The sequence below is a fragment of the Kwoniella dendrophila genome, chromosome 9 (assembly GCF_036810415.1).
Source record: "Kwoniella dendrophila CBS 6074 chromosome 9, complete sequence".
Classification (NCBI taxonomy): Eukaryota; Fungi; Basidiomycota; class Tremellomycetes; order Tremellales; family Cryptococcaceae; genus Kwoniella; species Kwoniella dendrophila.
In genome coordinates, this window is record NC_089484.1 from 691,131 (window position 1) to 709,231 (window position 18,101).

The following is an 18,101-nucleotide window of genomic DNA, read 5'->3' on the forward strand; positions in this document are numbered from 1 at the left end:
AGCAAGCAATTGTATAGACAGCCATCAGCAAACTGTCCTGCAAACATACAGAGGAGATTGAACCAGATCATATGTATATAGATTACACAAACCGCGGGGAAACACGTGCAATAATTACAACACCGTTGGTGAAACGGTATCATGCTACTTTGCCATAGTAGCGGCAAGGGTTCGACTCCCTTACGGTGTATATCTTTTTGTTTTGTGCTGTTTTTTTCTCGGTAAAGCTTAAGCGTTGTTGACTTGTTTTGTGCATGTGGAAAATGGGCATCACGAAATCACGGTTCTCGAGATACTCAAATGGTCCCCTACCTCGGTCCTGGTCAGGCGATACTCGACTCGGCGATTCGGAATGAAAAGGATGAATCGCTTTTTAGAATGTATTCTTAAGATGTTACCAACGGAACAAAAACTGATTAGTCAATTCTGAGAAAACTTTCTTTAATAGAAGGCACAATCTAATCATGTTCCGCTAATTCCGACGGAATGACACCATTTCACCGTAATAAAAAAGGGGAAAACAGCAATACCGAATAACAAGATATTGATAGGAAACCTCATGTATTTGTCAGCTATTGTATCAATCAACATACCATGTAACAAAGTATAAACAGCTCATTGATAGCGAGGTAGTATATTCTTACATTGATATATCGCGTATACTTCCACCACAATACAGCCAATACACCTTGCAAAGTCAGATAGATAAGCTTTACTTATTTGTGTCTATGTTTGGTAATTTAAGGACAATCATACTTTTCACCTTATCAATATTGATCTTATTCTTCTCTATCAATCTATCAGGACAAGGCACTATATCATCTCTCAAGTCAGGTATAGAAGCTTCTTCTAGGCTGTTCAAGTCATTCAGAGGTGTTAGATCTATATTTCAATCGACCTCCCATACAGATATCGAAACATTGACTGAAAAAATGGTTAATCAAACGAAGAAGGGTGATGTCTACTTCCTATCCCATGGCGTAAGTTGAGATCATCTCAGCTCCCCTATACGTGTCTGTTATAGCTAACCTAGGTTGCGTCTCTGTCCCACTTAAATGTGTCTATAGGGTCCGCCTACAATTGAGCAATATTCCTCTTCACCTTATAAAGCATGGCAAAAATTTGGTAAGATGATTGAAGAGAATCTTTCAAAGGGGATAGTATGTGTTTCAGCACATTGGGAGAATGAGGATGAATCAAGTTTCAAATCACCTAATGATGTGGTTGGTAAGTCCCTGTTAATCCAATTGGGTTATCTCTGCTTCTTGGCATTTGCTTCTCAAATCGAATGTAACGAGACAAATCTTGGTGATTGACTGATTTCCCAATTTCCTACTACTATATTAAAAATAGTCAATTCAAACAATAAGAATCCATTGATATACGATTTTTATAATTTCCCTCAACGATTTTACGAATTGAAGTTCCAATCAGCATTTGATCAAGAAATCGAATCGTCTGTTCTGAATGCCTTGAAAGAAGGTGGGATCTCAATCACAAGGGAGGATAGGGGTTTTGATCATGGTGTATGGGGTGAGTACAATATGTTGTATTGCCATAAGAATGAAGTGCAATCATGTTTCAACGAGAAAAAATACCTTTATCACTGACGATTTTTCGGTGTTTTACAGTACCATTCAGAGCTGCTCTTGGTGAAACAACTACGATACCAATAATTCAAGTTTCTTTACCTGCTTCTTCAGATCCAAAGTCATCTATCAGATTAGGTGAAGCTTTATCACGAGTTAAAGAGGATGGGTATACAATTGTGGCTACTGGGCAAGTCGTACATAATTTACGTGATCTTTGTGAGTTTAATCATGGTTGTTTCAACTCTGATCTATTGAATTCTTCTTTTTCACTTCGAATATGGATCATATACTGATATGGAATTTAAACCTCCTCTAGTTACCGGCTCATCCATGCCGTATACAAAGCCCTTCCTTAAAGCAGTATCAGATTCCCTGGAATCATCTGATCCAAAATCATCAATATTAGATGCAATCAAATCACCAATATATAAACAAGCTCATCCAACAAATGAACATTTTTATCCATTATTAGTTGCTTTAGGTGCATTATCAAAAGAAGACGAAAGAAATAAGCAAGATTTGTTTGTTGGTATAGTTGATATGCAAGGTAATGATGTAGATAGTAACCTAGGTTTGGGTTGGGGAATGTGGAAATGGAGCTCATCTTAATTTAATGACTTGGGTTTTTATCCATCCCAGGTGTTTATAGTTTAAGCTTTCTTCGTCATAGTTAGATACCAGAATTTGACGATGCATTTGATTTCTGCTAATCCCTATCTTGTAGATAGTATCGTATTTTGACGGAAGATACTTGACGGTATCAAAGTTAAGTGTCATTCCAGCTGACTCTGGCAATAAAGGTTGATCAGATTCGTATTTTGATTTGACATAACAATGAGATCGAGACGATGATGCTTTGCATAATATAATATCCAAAATACCTTGCTAGCTTGAAGCAATCTGGATTTTCAGGCACCGATCAAAATTCCGGTTGCTTAATCAGCTATGGAAAAAAAATGTGTTAATTTTCCTTAATCTCGATAATGTCATTCTAATAGAGCTGAATCCTTCTACCTTTTATTGTTGGATTGCCTTGCCGATGAGAGCTTAATCATTGCTGTGAAGTATAAGCAACGACTAAAATGATGTTCAGCCATACAAAAAACCTACCCAATTTGGAGAATACTGATATCAAGGTGAAAAGGTATAAATAGTCCAAGTAACGAATGATAAACACTTCTATAACACGGATTCACAGTTGCATTTGCAAATTACTCAATTACATACCTACTCAAAATACTAAACCCCATAACGAAGCAATCTCCCTTTACTGAACACTTACAAGAAAATGTGTGATCAATCTAATACAAGAGGTGATGTGTATTTCATCTCTCACGGTGTAAGTTGTAATTTTTTTATCTTCCTCAAACGCATCAATATACTATACTCTGTACAAGAAGAAGATTTTCAACTTATTTTGGTATGACTACAAACGATATAGGGTCCTATAACAGGTGATCAAAAGCATTCTGAGCCATATAAAGCATTACAGAAAATAGGTCAAATAATCAATAACAATCCACCAAAGGGAATCATAATCGTCTCAGCACATTGGGAACATTGTTCTCCAGAAGGAGGTGTTTTAAGTGAGTACGGTATATCACATCGTACTATATCCTGAGAAGTGGTTTGATAGAGAAGACCAAGTACAACTCTTCTCATCGTTCTTTTGTAGCTAACTTCTCGGCTCACTTTAGTAAATTCCAATAGAACGAATCCGGTTATATATGATTTTTATAATTTTCCAAAACATTTATACGAGTTGAACTTTAATTCCTATTTTGATGAAGGATTGGGAAATTCCGTTTTACAAGTACTTAAAGATGATAATATTAAAGTCGATAGAGAAAATAGAGGATTAGATCATGGTATTTGGAGTAAGCTGTTTCCAATTGAACTTTGAATTGAGAATGAAATTAGGAAATCATTCTTAATCTTCGATTACAACTTATATGTTGTGATTGAATCTACATTGACATTAATCATTGTATGTACGCATATATATAGTCCCTCTCAGAGCAATGTTTGGTGAATCAAGTTTGATCCCATTAATTCAAATATCATTACCTGATACTTCGAAATCAAAACCAATTACAACTGTCAAACTGGGTAAATCATTGTCGAAATTAAGAAATAAAGGTTACACAATTATAGGTAGTGGTCAAGGTGTACATAATATACGCGATTTGAGTGAGTAAGACTTTCCAAGTCAATTGATACTGTACGAGAAGTGTATAGATTAACTTCAGATGCTTCATCAAGAGAACAAAATGCTAATTTTTTCAATGATGTATTGATGACTACACTGTACTCTAGTCCAAGATAGACCAATGCCATACTCGAAATTATTCTTACAACAACTCACAAGTTCAGTTAACTCAACTCATCCTATCAGTTCAACAATCAATTTATTGAATTCACCTTTATATAAACTGGCTCATCCGACTAACGAACACTTTTATCCAATTTTCATCTCTTTAGCGGCAATCAATCTTGAAAAAGATATAAAACATGATATCTATACAGGTATAGTAGATCTGAAAGGGTTCGAAGTTGAGAATCAAGGTTTAGGATGGTGTTTATGGAGATGGACAGCAAATAGCAGTTGATAATTGTTCATAACTCATAACAAGAGAAGACTAACATTAGTATCTGAGTTGAACGATCTGTAATCACACTTTGAGCTGTCTTTTGTACTGAATGCATTCCTTTCGAGTGAGGGGTCTTATTTCGATTGCAGTTATACACGAATATGCATTAAACTGGAAATACAATTTCTTGATTTCACCGTGCTGAGCCGACCCGAACGTTTCCACGTTATGTCGGTCTTCTCTTCATGCACAAGATTATTTCAATCCCTCAGGATCATATTTATATTCCATATATTTCGGTTCCCAAGATTTCCTACTAGCCCATTCTCTCAACTTTTCCTCGTTTTCAGGGTTAGGCATAGTATCTTCTCTTGACACTTTATCTTTTGTTGAAGCTTTAATAACAGACAAAGCAATTTCGAAATTTACTTTCGGAGCATCACCAAAATCAGGTAATAGACTCTCATTTGGATCTTTTTTAGTTAACGCAGGTGCAAGTTCTGATAATCTTTTTGATCCTGCTATTATCATTGAATCTGTCATTTTTGTTGATCTTGATAATATCGCACCTAAACCTAATCCAGGATATATCAAAGCCTAAATGAGCTCAAAGGCATAACGAATTAGCCGGGATCAGTTTGGAATACTTATGCTCTCCGTATATACATTTGAGCTTACATTGTTACATTCAGCCACAACATATTTTTTGCCTTCATCAGGATTATCGACGGGGTCAAAAGGCGATCCAGTAGATATCAAAGCTTTGTTGTTCGACCACTGCCTGAGATCTTTAGGGCTATAGGTTTGTGATCAGTTGAGCATCTCCTGCAATAGAGTATAATAGCTTACGTTGCTTCACACTTTTTGGTAGGATTACTCAATGGGAATATTATTGGTCTATCTACATGTTTAGACATTTCTTTCACCTACAATGGTTGACATCAGAATGAAAATCATAGCCGGGGCGACTAGGCAAATGTAGATGAGATCCTACTTACCACTTCTTCAGTAAATGCACCAGCTTGAGTGGAAGTACCTATCAGAACAGTCGGTTTAACTTTCTTGACTACTGTTAACAAATCATTCTCCTCTGATCCCCAATCATCTTCAGATCGTATGAAATCATCTTCAATTTCATCACGTATTTTATCTTTCTCCAAAGACTTCTTTATCAACCCATGCTTATCCATCAACCAAAATTTACTCGAAGCTTCTTTATCATCTATTTTACCATCTTCTGACTCAAGCTTTATAGCATCTCGCAATTGACGCGCTATACCCAGTCCAGCTGAACCGGATCCGTAAATGATAATACGTTGATCGGCAAGCTAGCCATCAAGTCAGTATTGATCATCGTGAGGATACGGTACTATATTTGTGCATGACTTACCTTGCTCTTCGTCACGGCTATGCCAGCTTGTAATGCTGCAAGCTAAATTGGATAAAAGGGCGTTAGCACGAAATTCGTACAACAAGCACAGGTAGACTAACCGCGACTGCTCCAGTACCTTGGATATCATCATTGAACTATATTTGGTCAGCGTTTCATTTTCTTGACGATGTGTGACTATTACACGTACTACAGGTAGTTGGTCTCTAAACAAGAAAGCAGTCACGTCAATATGTTATTTCACTTCTCAAGCTTACGTGAAGCTTACCTGTATTTTGCTAACAGCCTTTGAGCATTTGTAACACCCTGTGATAGAAGTACACTATCAGTCACTTATACCTGAGACACTTATATGGAAGGCGAGTATTTAGACAACTAACGAAATCTTCGAAGTGTAACAAGCAATTCGGCTGATGTTTCTTGACCAATCCAACAAACTTATCTACGAAATCATCATACTTTTGACCTCGCACCCGTTTCTCTCTGTAACCCTTTGGCCAAGGTGAATCAGCAGTTGCATTTGGATAATTTAAGAAATAGGGTTAACATTGACTCACAACATAAAGATCATTGTCCAATAGCTTTTCATTGTTTGTCCCTACATCTAGAGTGACTGCTAGAGCTTTTGCGGGACTAGGTAAAAACGATGCTGAGTATCAACCTGACATCAAGAAAACAACAAGCAGAAGTACTCACTCGATTCCAGCTGTGAGAGTGTATATCACAGCTTTAGCAGCTGAAATAGCTATCCCACCTGAACCCTTTGTTGTTTTCGGTGAGCTATCAGCTTAAACTTGAGACTTGTTATAATTGTAATATGTTTTCGAACAGAACTTACTTGATCACCAATACCTAAAATAGCTTCAGCATCAGAAACAACAATTAAATCTAATTGTCTACCTTCACAAGCATCCAAAAAATCTTCTTCCATTTTATCAAATTCTGGTGGTGATAGATATAAACCTTCAGATCTTCTAAATAAATTTGAATATTCTGCTATAGCATCCGCTTCAGTTGGTGTATATACGATTGGGAACATTTCAATTAAATGTTTTGATAATAACGAGTAATACAATGTCCAATTTTGTGCTATTTATTAAAAACAGTATGAACACCATCATAACGTAGAATATTAACTGATTTTTCAAAGTTTAGAGTGATAAGGAAGTTTTAGGTAGATTAAAACAATCACTTACATTTTAGAGATGCCAAAAATGAATTTTTAAGTAAATCAGATTCTCTTGATTGATATTGTATATATGCTCTTTCAGTTTGTTCTTCAAGAGTATCGACACTACATTCCAACAGAAAGTATCGTCAGTTAAGGGCTGTTTTATCTTTTATCTGAGAGGTGGCTTTGACATTGCCTTTGATTTAACATGTCATTTGAAATTTAAGGAGAAGAAAGTTTTTGACTTACGCAAAAGGTAATCTACCTCTTAAACCCAATTGATCCCTCTCATCTCTAGTAAATGCACTACCTTTATTGAATCTTGGATTATTTAGAATTGTTGGGCCTTTCAAGCCTACTTTTACAGTATTGTCATCTGGTGAAGATGGCGATGACATATTCGGGAAAGATGATTTTTGATTGACCGATGTTGTGACGAAGCTTCTGGTACTTGATGAATACAGTAGAGAAGGTTGATGATGTGTTGTCAAAGCTGGAAATACAGGTGAAATATAGGGAGAAGGAGAAGAACGTATTGAGCGTATTGGTGATCGCATTGATCGGGATCAGTCTTGTTATCAAAACTTCCTCTCACGGTTGTAGGGTTTTTTTTTTTCAAATGCTCAAAAGACAATCTTATTCTTTAAATCAATTACAGATGATTTTGGACAGTGCAATATAGTATGAAACAAATAAACAAGCTAACGAGCATCCAAAACTGCAACGTCTGTCTCGATATTTTTCAATCGTGATTGAATATTGATTTTTGAGTGACATCATGATCATGCTAAAAGCTAAAGATAGCTTTTTCAGATACAGGCACAATCTAGGGTAAAAATAAATTGCTGTATCCCATTTTCTTGACCTACACTTTATATGGTCTGGACAACTTCAAAAGATTGCAGAAATATTAATGGACGTATATGCTTGCAGATGAATGATTGTAACTGTACATATTATATTATCGAGCCGCTACACATACAATTCATGCTATATATTCCGTCCGATATCGCACGAAAACACGTCGTGTATATATTTCTATAAACAAACTAATTACACATTTTTTTTACATGTTTTGTCCGTCATTCCTAAAAATGGTGTATTAAAGTTTCATTTTTATCTTCTTAATGAGTTAATCAAGTCAATCGTCTTGGGAAATGATAGTACTGAGGCTAGGTCGTTACTGTTAGATTTTGTTGATTGGATTTCGTCATCACGAAAAACCGAAAATGGGAAACAAAGAAAAAAGAGAAAGAATGTTGACTCATTGCTGCAGTAATATGATTATAGGTATATGAGATTCGTGTGTGTACAGGAAAAGTGAAAGATAGATATGACGATGTACAACTAACTGTTCTTGATCAATTGGTGAAAAGTAAAATGTAAAAGAATGAATGTGTCTATATGTCTATTCTGTGAAGTTGAAGAAGAAGAAAAAAAGAAAAAGATACCAGATCTTTAATATCTTTGATCATGATTGTTGAAATATTGATTATTATTTGATTGTTCTCCATATTGTTGAGAACTATGTAATCCTGTCGAAGGTGTATAATAATTTGAATAACCACTTGTGGGTCTACTTGAAATTCCTGTAGATTGTCTTGTCATTGTGGGTTGATTGTCGTAATTACCTTTTGCAGCATTTTCATAAGCTTGAGCAGCAGATATTCTTTGACTCTGATTATTATCCGTTCCATTTTCATAATTATCATGATATGATGTTCTCATTGGTGAATTAACATTTGATGTATTCTCATATGAGGAACCTGAGAATGAAGGTAAATGTTTTGACCCAAATGTAGGTTCATAATAATTCTCATTGTTTACAGGTTCAATTATTGATGTTCTTCTATTTAAACTTTCCGTAGGTGATCTACTTGATTCTGCGACTAACCCTTGTTGTTGGTCTCTGGTTGTTATACTTGGTAATGTAGGTTCAACTTGAGTCATCATTGCAGGTTGAACAGATGAATCATCATCTGATGCAACAAACCTTTCGACTTCTAATCCGTCTTCAATTCGATGTGTATGTCTTCTCCATAAATATCCATAACCTATAAGATATTATTAAAAGTCTGTCAGCTTCAAAGCAAGAGTCGAGATTTTACATGCGCAAACTTACCAAGGTTCCAGATCAATCCAAAGAAGAGTAAAACAGTAGGTAAACCAAAAGCAGCTATGATGACGAAACCAATAACAGCTCTTGGAATAGGTTTGACTCCTATACTGGGTATGAAAGCTATTAAGAGACCAAACGCTACTAATCTAAATAAACTAAGAATTGATGTAATCCAATCTCCTTTTCTATCTTTATGTGGTCTACACGCTAACAAAGAGATGAAAACGATAAATTCCACGACAACATTCCCTATAACTTGAGCCCATGCTGATGTCGGTCCAAATGCAATGAAAGCAGATCTAGCTATTATACCTAAAATTAAAGGTGCAAACCAAAAGAAATGGAATTTTTGTCTATAAGCTCGATATAATACTCCAACTGAATGGAACCATCTAAATGATGTGTATAATGGTGAGATACCAGGTGCAGTTGATGAAATTCGTCGATTTCGTAAGATTGATAAGACAAATACCGTTGCTAAAGGTACAAGTACCAAAAGGATTGAAAAAACAGCGAAGAATATCGATAAACCGGAATCTCCAACGTGGAATTGCCAAAATCCAAAGATGAATATGGGGAAGAACCAAATTAGACACTATATCAATGATATCAGTAAGCGTTTGATGATTATGATCGCGATATAGACAATGAAGATAGACTTACGATTCTTAGGGCATTTCCAGCACAGAAACTCCACCAAGTTCTTCTTAATCTACCTGCCCAACCAATTTCTCTTTTACCTCTTGATGATCTTTCTAATATCCAAACTATCCCAAATAGTAAGACATGAAATGCTATGGCAATAGCAATAAAAGCTAAAAAGAAGAAAAAAACTGTATCAAAAGCATTTGCAGTTGGTATATTTAAAGTATTTGTATAAACTGGTAAACCACTTGAAACTTCTGAAGTAGCATTTTGTGATAAAGCCGAAGCTATTGTTGCCCTTTTGGTTTGGTGTATAGTTAATTCATTTGAAGGTATAGCAGATTCAGCCAAAAATGATTGAAATGATGATTTTGATTTCATAACTTCGTTAATTGACGTTGCGTATACATTGTAAGGTGAAAATTTTCTATTTATATATTGAACATCTGAATAAGAATTTCCATCTAAATGACCACCTGTTTTTGATCTCATTTTATTTATTGAATTTTGAATTTTCCCAGATTTAAATAATCCAATTGCCCAATGAAAATTTTGTGTAAAAGCAGAATAAGCTAATGGATAATTCAAGTGCATTAATCCAGATGCAGCTGCAGCTTGAAATATGAATAGAATATCAAACCATCTATATTGTGCAGGTGAAGGTGAATTTGTTAATCCAGTATGTATCAATCCAATTAATAATGCAACTAAAGTGAATATTCCTGTTGCCCATGATACAGCAGTTTGTCTTGTTGACCAACCATTAGATAATGTAGCTTGTAAACATGCAGCTACTTCCCCAGTGTCCTCTTTCAGTAATTGGATTCTTGCATATGCTTCTAAATTAGGTACAGACCATGCTAATCCAGGTATTTTGGAAGTGTATTTTGAAGGTATTGGATATGTCCCGTAGCCTATTGATGATATCAAATTAGAATAGATTGATCAGTACCAGTAGCGCAAAAGGTATAAGACAGTCTCATTGCAGATGCGGAGGGGTTCAACTTACCAGTGAAATTGACTTGAGGTAAAGGACAAACGACACCAGCGAAATAATCACAAAGATTTAAAGTTTGATTTACAGGTTCAATACCATAAACATTTACATATAAATTTGCTGATAAATTTAAATTTGGTTCAACTGATGCTAAACTGAATGAAAATGTTACTGAACCATTTGATTTATGATATGCAATATCAAATTGATTAACTAAAACTGCTTTTGCTTCTGCACAATATGTTACTGAGTTTGTATATAATGTATCACCACCTTTAGCTGATATTAGATTTATTAAAGATAATATTGGTATTATCAATGATACTGGTGAAGCGAATATGTTGATGAGACGCATTGTAAATGAAGGATTGAAGGATCTGAGGTTGGCGATTCCAGTCAAAAGATCTATGACGAGATTTCGGAATTTCAAGATTTCAAGAATAGAAATATGGAAAAGCCGTGAAAAAAAGAAGGAATGCTAGAATACAGATATAATTTAGTTTATACAATCATCGATAACAATGATATATTGCATTTCATGCATGTGATATGTGATCGAACTCACCAATTCTCTTTTCCCACTCTCTATTGATTAACGAACAAAAAGCGTTTTATGCTAATGACGAAACCAAATCAAACCTTTTGTGTCTAAAAGATTGATCACCACTTGTCTCCTTGAGGACTATTGATGGTTACTGAGATGTTACAAATACAATAAAGAGTACTCGTACTGTACTTTGTAACTAATCTAATTACCCGGACTAAGAGACTTAACCCTCTCTTCCTCTCTAAAATACTTTCAATATCAGATTCGATTGTCCATGTATGATATAAGGTGAAGAATTTTCAAATACCTTGATGATCTAAAATTGAGAACCGTCTGAGACCTGATTTTTGCGATGATGCTAATGCTGAATTTCCGTGGAATGCAAGATGAGACAAGACAGAACACAAAAAAACCGCCGAGTTCTTGATGAAGAAGCTGAGACCGGCCGAGCTAGGTGACACTTTGTTCTTCACACGCTGATAAAATTCCACCTTCCTTTGAGAATTCTTCTGAAGAGAAAGAACCAAAAATGATATGTATTGTATATTACACAAAAAGATGTTATGATAAATCCTCTACAAATGAAGAATCAATAAGGAATGGGAAGTATAAAAAACCATACAAGACAACGAAAAAATGCTTTGTGATCACAACAAAAATCAACGTTGAAACCTCTAACTGTGAAAATGTTTTAAACCACCTCTCTTACTAACCAAAGAGTAGCGAGTAGCTTAGCTTGGTTAGACGACAATTTCAGGGTAAAGATGTATCGGTATAGATATATCGTCAGAGTTAAAAAGAAAGAACCCAAGAATATGTTTCTCAGGGATTTTCTGATAAAATATAGTCCGCAATGCGAGAATAAAACGCAGCAGAAGCAGTGGCGATAAATTATCATTGACGTCAATTGGAATTAATCTTTGAATATTTTTATTTGGTTTAAAATCAATCACGAAATGACGAAGATGTGCTTGAACATCATAACTTATTATACTCAGATCAGCTGATAACCATTACCATCACTTCAAAATATGGATAAAAATAACCCATGCCAGTCTCAAGGTCAAAGGTCAAGGTCAATATTATTGTATCCATAATGACGTCCATGCCGAATCGAAGATAAAAACTTGACAAAGTTGGCTGAAGAACAAGATACTGTAAATGAATCACGGCATTTGGCAAAATTTCACGTTTTTTTACCTTCACTCCCTTGTTCCCGAATTTCTTGTAAAACTATTATATTATACGGTCTACGTAGATCTTTATACTACATGATGTAGTCTGGCCATGCTTGGTTAGTCATCTTCACGCATTCCTCCGCACCTCTTTGATGTTCATCAAAATATCAAGAAAGATTTAATGTTGTCAAAGTGAAACATTATTCGTCATTATGCAAAGTCCAGATTTTTCATATGTTTTGGGTGAGGTATGGGATGGGATGGATTTAATTTTTCTCGCTTACCTTGGATGAATTCATCTTTACAAACGTATGTGAGCATATGAATTGCATATGGGATGCATTTGTGATTATGAATCAATGATATTGCCATCAGAATATGCATGAAAGATAAGTTACAAGATCAAAGTTTGAAATGATATTATAGATTGTACAATACGAAGAAAATGCAAATAAAATAATGATTATGGTTATGAATATGATTATAACATACAATACGTGTATCCTGTGCGCTATGCATTTGAAAAACTCATCGATTGACCTATGACTTCCAAAACTCCTTGATGAGACCTTAGTAGTAGATATATCTTTCCATCCGATTGTAACCTTGTATGCAAAACTAGATCAAAGAACCCAAAATCCGCTATATTACTAGTCCCTAAACAGCATCATTACCTCTGGGTGAAACAGCCCCAGACAAATCACCAGGTCGTCTGGCTTCATAATCTCTTTCTTTTCTATGACCTCTTGGACCGACATTTAAAGCATCTGGTCCTCTTCCTACTTCTGCATTATTATCATCAGCATTATTGGCATTACTAATCGAGCTATTACTATTATTGTGTTGTATATTATGTCTTCTTCTTAATTTATCAAGTTGAACAGATAATGGATTTCTCTTTTTCAATTTTTCTTTATCATAAATTCCAGAAGAAGTTTGATGAAGATCTGATACTTCTTGTTCAGGTTCTTCATCTGAATCATTATTAATTCTTCTATAAGGTAGTGGAATTTCACGTGTAACTCTATATGCATCTGCATTACCTAAATGTTCAGTTTCCACACGGACTAAAAGTAATACATCATCGATCAGTTGACCCGGAATTGTATAGTCGCTAAAAGAATGCGTTCGGATAACTCACAGAAATTCCACTGCCATCTTCTTAACATCTCCGCCAAGGCGAAAAAGAATGAACGTAATCTTGGATTTCTAGTAGACACCGGTAGATACCTGCAGCAAGATCAGTTTACCGATAGGAACTGTTGAGCGTTCAATGACTTACCAGATGAACACAAATCTGATGAAAACGTTTGTCACCATTGCGATATAGTAGACCTAAAACAAAGATGAAGGGAATCAGCACGAAGTACACTGTGGTGACTAGAGTAAGAGAATACTGACATATCGTCGAGAATAGCCCAAATCTTTTCTCAACAGACCAGCTTGAGGTCTGATTAGACTCCAATCGATGACAAGATCCTAAAAGGGTAACATCGACGTTAGTTTGCATTAGGGCGCCTTGGTAAGATTATATTTGAAACTGACCCATGTGGAAGTATAAGTAGCACTGATAATGGCAACAATTATCCAAACGATAAAAGCTCTATCATTGATTACACTATTTCTAGATCTCCAATAAACGAATAGAGCTTGTTGTAGAATTACACTCAAATATTTTCCGGCCTAAACGTGGAATCACCCAGGCAAGTAAGCTTATATTACCGCGAACGAGCCTTAGATACGCGAAAGCTTACATTGATTAAATGAATATTCAATTTGGAATCATTATAACGTTTCAAACATTGTATGAAACGAGAGAGAGCTGGTAAACAAGCCAATAGAGCATAAGGCCAGGTTTTCGCAGAATGACAAACTTGCAACACATCACTTGGCCAATGTTTCGCATCTAATTTCGTCAATGAGTGGTAAATCAGCGCTCTGCGTCACAAAGACCGATCACCGTCGCTGATACAGCATGATTCCGAAAAAGCAAATTTACAACCGCAGGATAAAAAGTAGATATTCTGTACCGAGTATACTAAAGAGTTAAGCTCATCTGCTAAAAAGAACGCTATGAACTGGATGATCCAAAATCAGCATCAGCTATGTAATCACAATGATAAACAGCTATCAATATCCTGGCCAACATCACAACTTACCTCTACCCTACTGTATCCAGGTGTGCAAACTCTAAAAAGTACTTTCAATAACCAATATCTAGTCCCCCTTCGCAAAACCGGCAATGGGTTGAGGAAAAACACGACTGTAAAGACGAGCCAAGCAAGCGGCCAGCTGATATGGCGAAACGAGTCGACAACCCAGAGGTCAGTTCAACTTAAAAACGATTATACGGTAAGGAAAACATCGCTTACGTGGTTGGGGCTACATTCGAGCTTCCGACCTGAGCGAAAGTGAAGTAGAAGCAGTATGACAGGGTCAAAAACAGAAAAGCAGGTATCTGATCACGGATAATTAATAGCTAAAATTTACCAATGAGACAATTTGCCTGACTCACCTCCAAGAAAGACCGATAATCAATGGTAGGTCGAGTCATCTCCATGACGAACTGCAATGAACGGTCATGAGTTTGTATCCACAGGTTCTGCGTAATGTATGTTGGGAGGTTTGAGATGCGAGACTCACCTCGTAATTGATCCTAGCCGCTACGAAAGCCCCAAGATTTAGTTGGAATAGCATAGCGAAAATGATCGGTATATATAATCCTCCGTAAACCTGCAATAGACCATTCCAAGCAGGAACTTCCTCTCTAACATGAGATTTTCCGGCTATCGAACATGTTAGTTAACTTAGCTTGTGCAATGTTGAACGAGTCTAGGGACTTACATTCAACAAGTGCAAATATAGCTGCAGGTAATCCTACACCGATCATAAAGCCTGATCTGAATACACTATCGTAATGCTACATTGATAAGACGGATATCAGCCATGAAAAGCCCCGCAATGCAATTCCTTGAATTACCTACAGTCTTCTCGGTAGTTTGCCGCCTCAACTTATCTCTGGCTTTCTTACTATCACCATGTTCTATCACAAAATCAATACTTCAGCTCAATTTGGAATTCCAAGTAACTGGCAACTAAGAATCGAAGCTCACCGAAATGCAATGTATACAAGTCCTCAATTTGCTTTATTAGGCCATCTATAGCCTCAGACTGGGAAAAAGTAGCTTTCGAGATACGTTCATCTGTATACATTTCAAGGCAGACGATCTGCAGTAATCGTCGATTAGGATCATTTGTCATCATCAAGTATTACAGATCTTCGAGAACTTGGTTTTCCGCTTACCTTGGTAGTCTTCTCAAACTTCTTCAGAGCTTTTCTAAAACCAGTAAGATTCATGATCTAGATGACAAAAAATTGATCAGCTGATCATCGTTATTGTAGTGATGAAGAAAGGATGATTATTTGTTTATCGTAGCTGAACACTGCTTACCCGATAATTCTTGATCAATTCTAATTGCCTATAAAACTCTAATACAGCAGTTTTCAACTCTTTCTTGTATTTTTGATATCTTTCAGGATTATAGGTTTGATGATCTTTATCAGCAGCCATAGCTTCTCTTAAACTACTTCTTTCATGTTCATTCATCAACATAGGTGAAGTTGATCTATTTGGAGAAGGATTTCCATTCACTTGTAAATGAGTATTGTTGTTTTCTTGATTATTACTACTATCAGTATTATTTCCACTTGTTGCATTTCCACTATGATAAGGTGATAAATGATCAGATTGTAGACCTAGTTTTTGCGCTAATTTCGATAAACCTCCTGCTCCTGGTGTAGTAGTGGGTAAAGAAATACCAACTTGAGCAGCAGCTTGAGGTAATATTCGATTAACTTTAGTTTCCCATTCAGGTATACCATGTGGATATAATTCATGATAAATTTTTCTATGTTCAGCTAATTCTTTTAATTGATCTCTTAAATCATGTGCTCTTCTCATTGCTTCGCCTTCTCTGGCTAAATAAAAACTTTCAACTTTATCTAATTCATGTTCTAAGAAATCAAAAAAATCTCTCTCATCCGGTTCGAGTTGTTTATATAATTCATCAAAGTTTTCAGCTGTTTTGACCTTCGGAGTGGACGAGGTTGTAGGTGTAGCCGCAGGTGTTCCAGGTGACTGTCGTAACGGTAATGCAGGTGAAGGTAATGTCATAGATCCTGAAAAAAGGAAAGGGCAGAACCGTATCAGCCGAACGATTTTTACATATATATAATGTGGTGAAATCCTCTACTACTTACGCAAACTTCTTGCACCTAGTCTAGGACTCTTGCCACCTTTCGGTGTTCCTGCTAATGATGAAGGCCCATTTCTGGGACTTGCATTATTACTTGATGCCGTTCCACCTAATCTAGGACTCCATAATTTCGGACTTTTTGCTGTAGATATAGGTTTCGGTGTAGTCCCGCTCCTATTGTTATTCAGTTCAAACGCTAGGTTGTCCTTCCCCGCTTGAGTTAAAGGTGTACCAGAATCACTTCCTCTTAAGCCTTCACTACTTGATTGCCTAGAATGTTCAGATTGTTCTTCAATAGTGGTCTCGACTATAGCATCTGCTTTCAAATTTGGACTGAATATAACACCTTTCCTTGGTGATTTTAGACCATTTTCTGTTTTGCGACTTTGATAGATATCTTGATTTAAGACTTCTTGAGGATTTGGACTAGGTTGACGAAATCCATTGTCGTCATCTACACTTGGTGATCCTATATCCAAAGGCGGAGGGATATTTCTTTCAGCAGATGAAGATGTTTGAGGCGGTCTAGGACTTGTTCCTGTTGCGCCATACTTTTGACTCTTGTCGGATATTCGAGACTAACAATAGATGTCTATCAGTAAATCCCTTTTATGATTATAGCTATTTGGCAAGAACAAGGATACCTACGGCCCATCTACTCAATCTTGGTGTAGCAGCATTACTTCCTGTTCTACTTCTGATAGATTCTCTGAAAGTACCAGGTGATTTTTTATCTTTTGGTGCAGCTGAAGGACCATGATCATCATCTGCACCTGAAGAATCACCTTCATCTTCTTCACCCCCACTTATAACACCTCCTTCTCTACGTTCTTTGACTTGACCTAACCTTGCAGCTACTACTTTAATCGTCTTTTTACATAATCTATAATCTATATATGCTCTTTTCCATTCTGGCGTTTGATTTTCTGCTAAATATCTATAGACACGATCAAAATTTAGCCAATGAGAAACTTGTAATTTGACACCTTCCTCCAAGTGAAACTTACCTTCCGAATTTCATGATGCAGTAAGAGATATATACATATCAAGGATGTAGAGACTTGACGGGATCCGCTATTATATGTTCATATTCATAGTTCCGGATCGGTCGGAGGTTGATTGGTACTTGTATACAGATAACAGATAAGATAGATGAATAGATAGAACTGTGGTACAAACGTTCAATATGATGAAAGGAAAGCTTTGTGACGGATATTTGAATATATTGATATTTGTTTTTCTACCCATTCAGATCATTTTGTATCACTTTATGCCGTAAACCTTGATCCCTTGAAACTTTGATGTGGCTCCCCGCAAAGACAAAAAGCGGTGATCGCCACCAAAACCTAACCGATCGAGTCGTCGGCTAAAAGCGATAATTGAGTACAAATTTAAAGCTAAGCGCTCGAAGATCTCGGATTTTTTCCAATCTTAATAATATTAATCTTTTATTGCAGGCAGTCAGATGGAGTCGATCCGTAATTTCCATTTTTGTTATTTGGCATTTCCGAAAATCTGGTTAGAATATATATAAAAGTCAAATATCATCACAAAAACTGTCGCCTCTTTTTCTATCGATAGCGCAGTAAGGTATACATACATACATAGATATCG

The 18,101-nt window shown here is 36.1% G+C and overlaps 5 protein-coding genes and 1 non-coding gene across 6 annotated transcripts; 3 read left to right on the plus strand and 3 right to left on the minus strand.

Moving 5' to 3' along the window:
• The first annotated feature begins 119 nt into the window (after window positions 1-119).
• On the plus strand, window positions 120-190 carry L201_006666. The gene has a single exon. It is a non-coding gene; the product is annotated as a tRNA-Gly (tRNA).
• A 742-nt stretch (window positions 191-932) lies between these two features.
• Window positions 933-2,201, plus strand: L201_006667 (uncharacterized protein; the record flags this gene model as incomplete). Its single annotated transcript, XM_066222385.1, has 5 exons — window positions 933-980; window positions 1,068-1,227; window positions 1,354-1,533; window positions 1,632-1,808; window positions 1,909-2,201. 5 exons carry the CDS (start codon window positions 933-935, stop codon window positions 2,199-2,201), a joined length of 858 nt encoding a protein of 285 aa, XP_066078482.1.
• Window positions 2,202-2,880: 679 nt separating this feature from the next.
• Window positions 2,881-4,201, plus strand: L201_006668 (uncharacterized protein; the record flags this gene model as incomplete). Its single annotated transcript, XM_066222386.1, has 5 exons — window positions 2,881-2,931; window positions 3,034-3,178; window positions 3,290-3,469; window positions 3,600-3,782; window positions 3,909-4,201. The coding sequence occupies 5 exons, from the start codon at window positions 2,881-2,883 to the stop codon at window positions 4,199-4,201; spliced, it is 852 nt and encodes a 283-aa protein (XP_066078483.1).
• Window positions 4,202-4,438: 237 nt separating this feature from the next.
• L201_006669 (uncharacterized protein) lies at window positions 4,439-7,142 on the minus strand (the record flags this gene model as incomplete). The annotated part of the gene is made up of 14 exons (XM_066222387.1): window positions 4,439-4,780; window positions 4,862-4,979; window positions 5,033-5,109; window positions 5,182-5,511; window positions 5,574-5,615; window positions 5,675-5,710; window positions 5,764-5,779; window positions 5,842-5,879; window positions 5,954-6,064; window positions 6,131-6,206; window positions 6,270-6,334; window positions 6,412-6,662; window positions 6,770-6,867; window positions 6,994-7,142. The coding sequence occupies 14 exons, from the start codon at window positions 7,140-7,142 to the stop codon at window positions 4,439-4,441; spliced, it is 1,749 nt and encodes a 582-aa protein (XP_066078484.1).
• A 1,060-nt stretch (window positions 7,143-8,202) lies between these two features.
• Window positions 8,203-10,860, minus strand: L201_006670 (uncharacterized protein; the record flags this gene model as incomplete). The annotated part of the gene is made up of 4 exons (XM_066222388.1): window positions 8,203-8,798; window positions 8,867-9,458; window positions 9,527-10,422; window positions 10,518-10,860. 4 exons carry the CDS (start codon window positions 10,858-10,860, stop codon window positions 8,203-8,205), a joined length of 2,427 nt encoding a protein of 808 aa, XP_066078485.1.
• A 2,027-nt stretch (window positions 10,861-12,887) lies between these two features.
• L201_006671 (uncharacterized protein) lies at window positions 12,888-17,508 on the minus strand (the record flags this gene model as incomplete). The annotated part of the gene is made up of 19 exons (XM_066222389.1): window positions 12,888-13,297; window positions 13,372-13,460; window positions 13,513-13,565; window positions 13,632-13,709; window positions 13,776-13,913; window positions 13,985-14,136; window positions 14,230-14,308; window positions 14,390-14,522; window positions 14,603-14,688; window positions 14,746-14,796; window positions 14,874-15,016; window positions 15,075-15,150; window positions 15,215-15,273; window positions 15,344-15,458; window positions 15,535-15,591; window positions 15,683-16,410; window positions 16,492-17,065; window positions 17,136-17,424; window positions 17,495-17,508. 19 exons carry the CDS (start codon window positions 17,506-17,508, stop codon window positions 12,888-12,890), a joined length of 3,324 nt encoding a protein of 1,107 aa, XP_066078486.1.
• Between the last annotated feature and the right edge of the window lie 593 nt (window positions 17,509-18,101).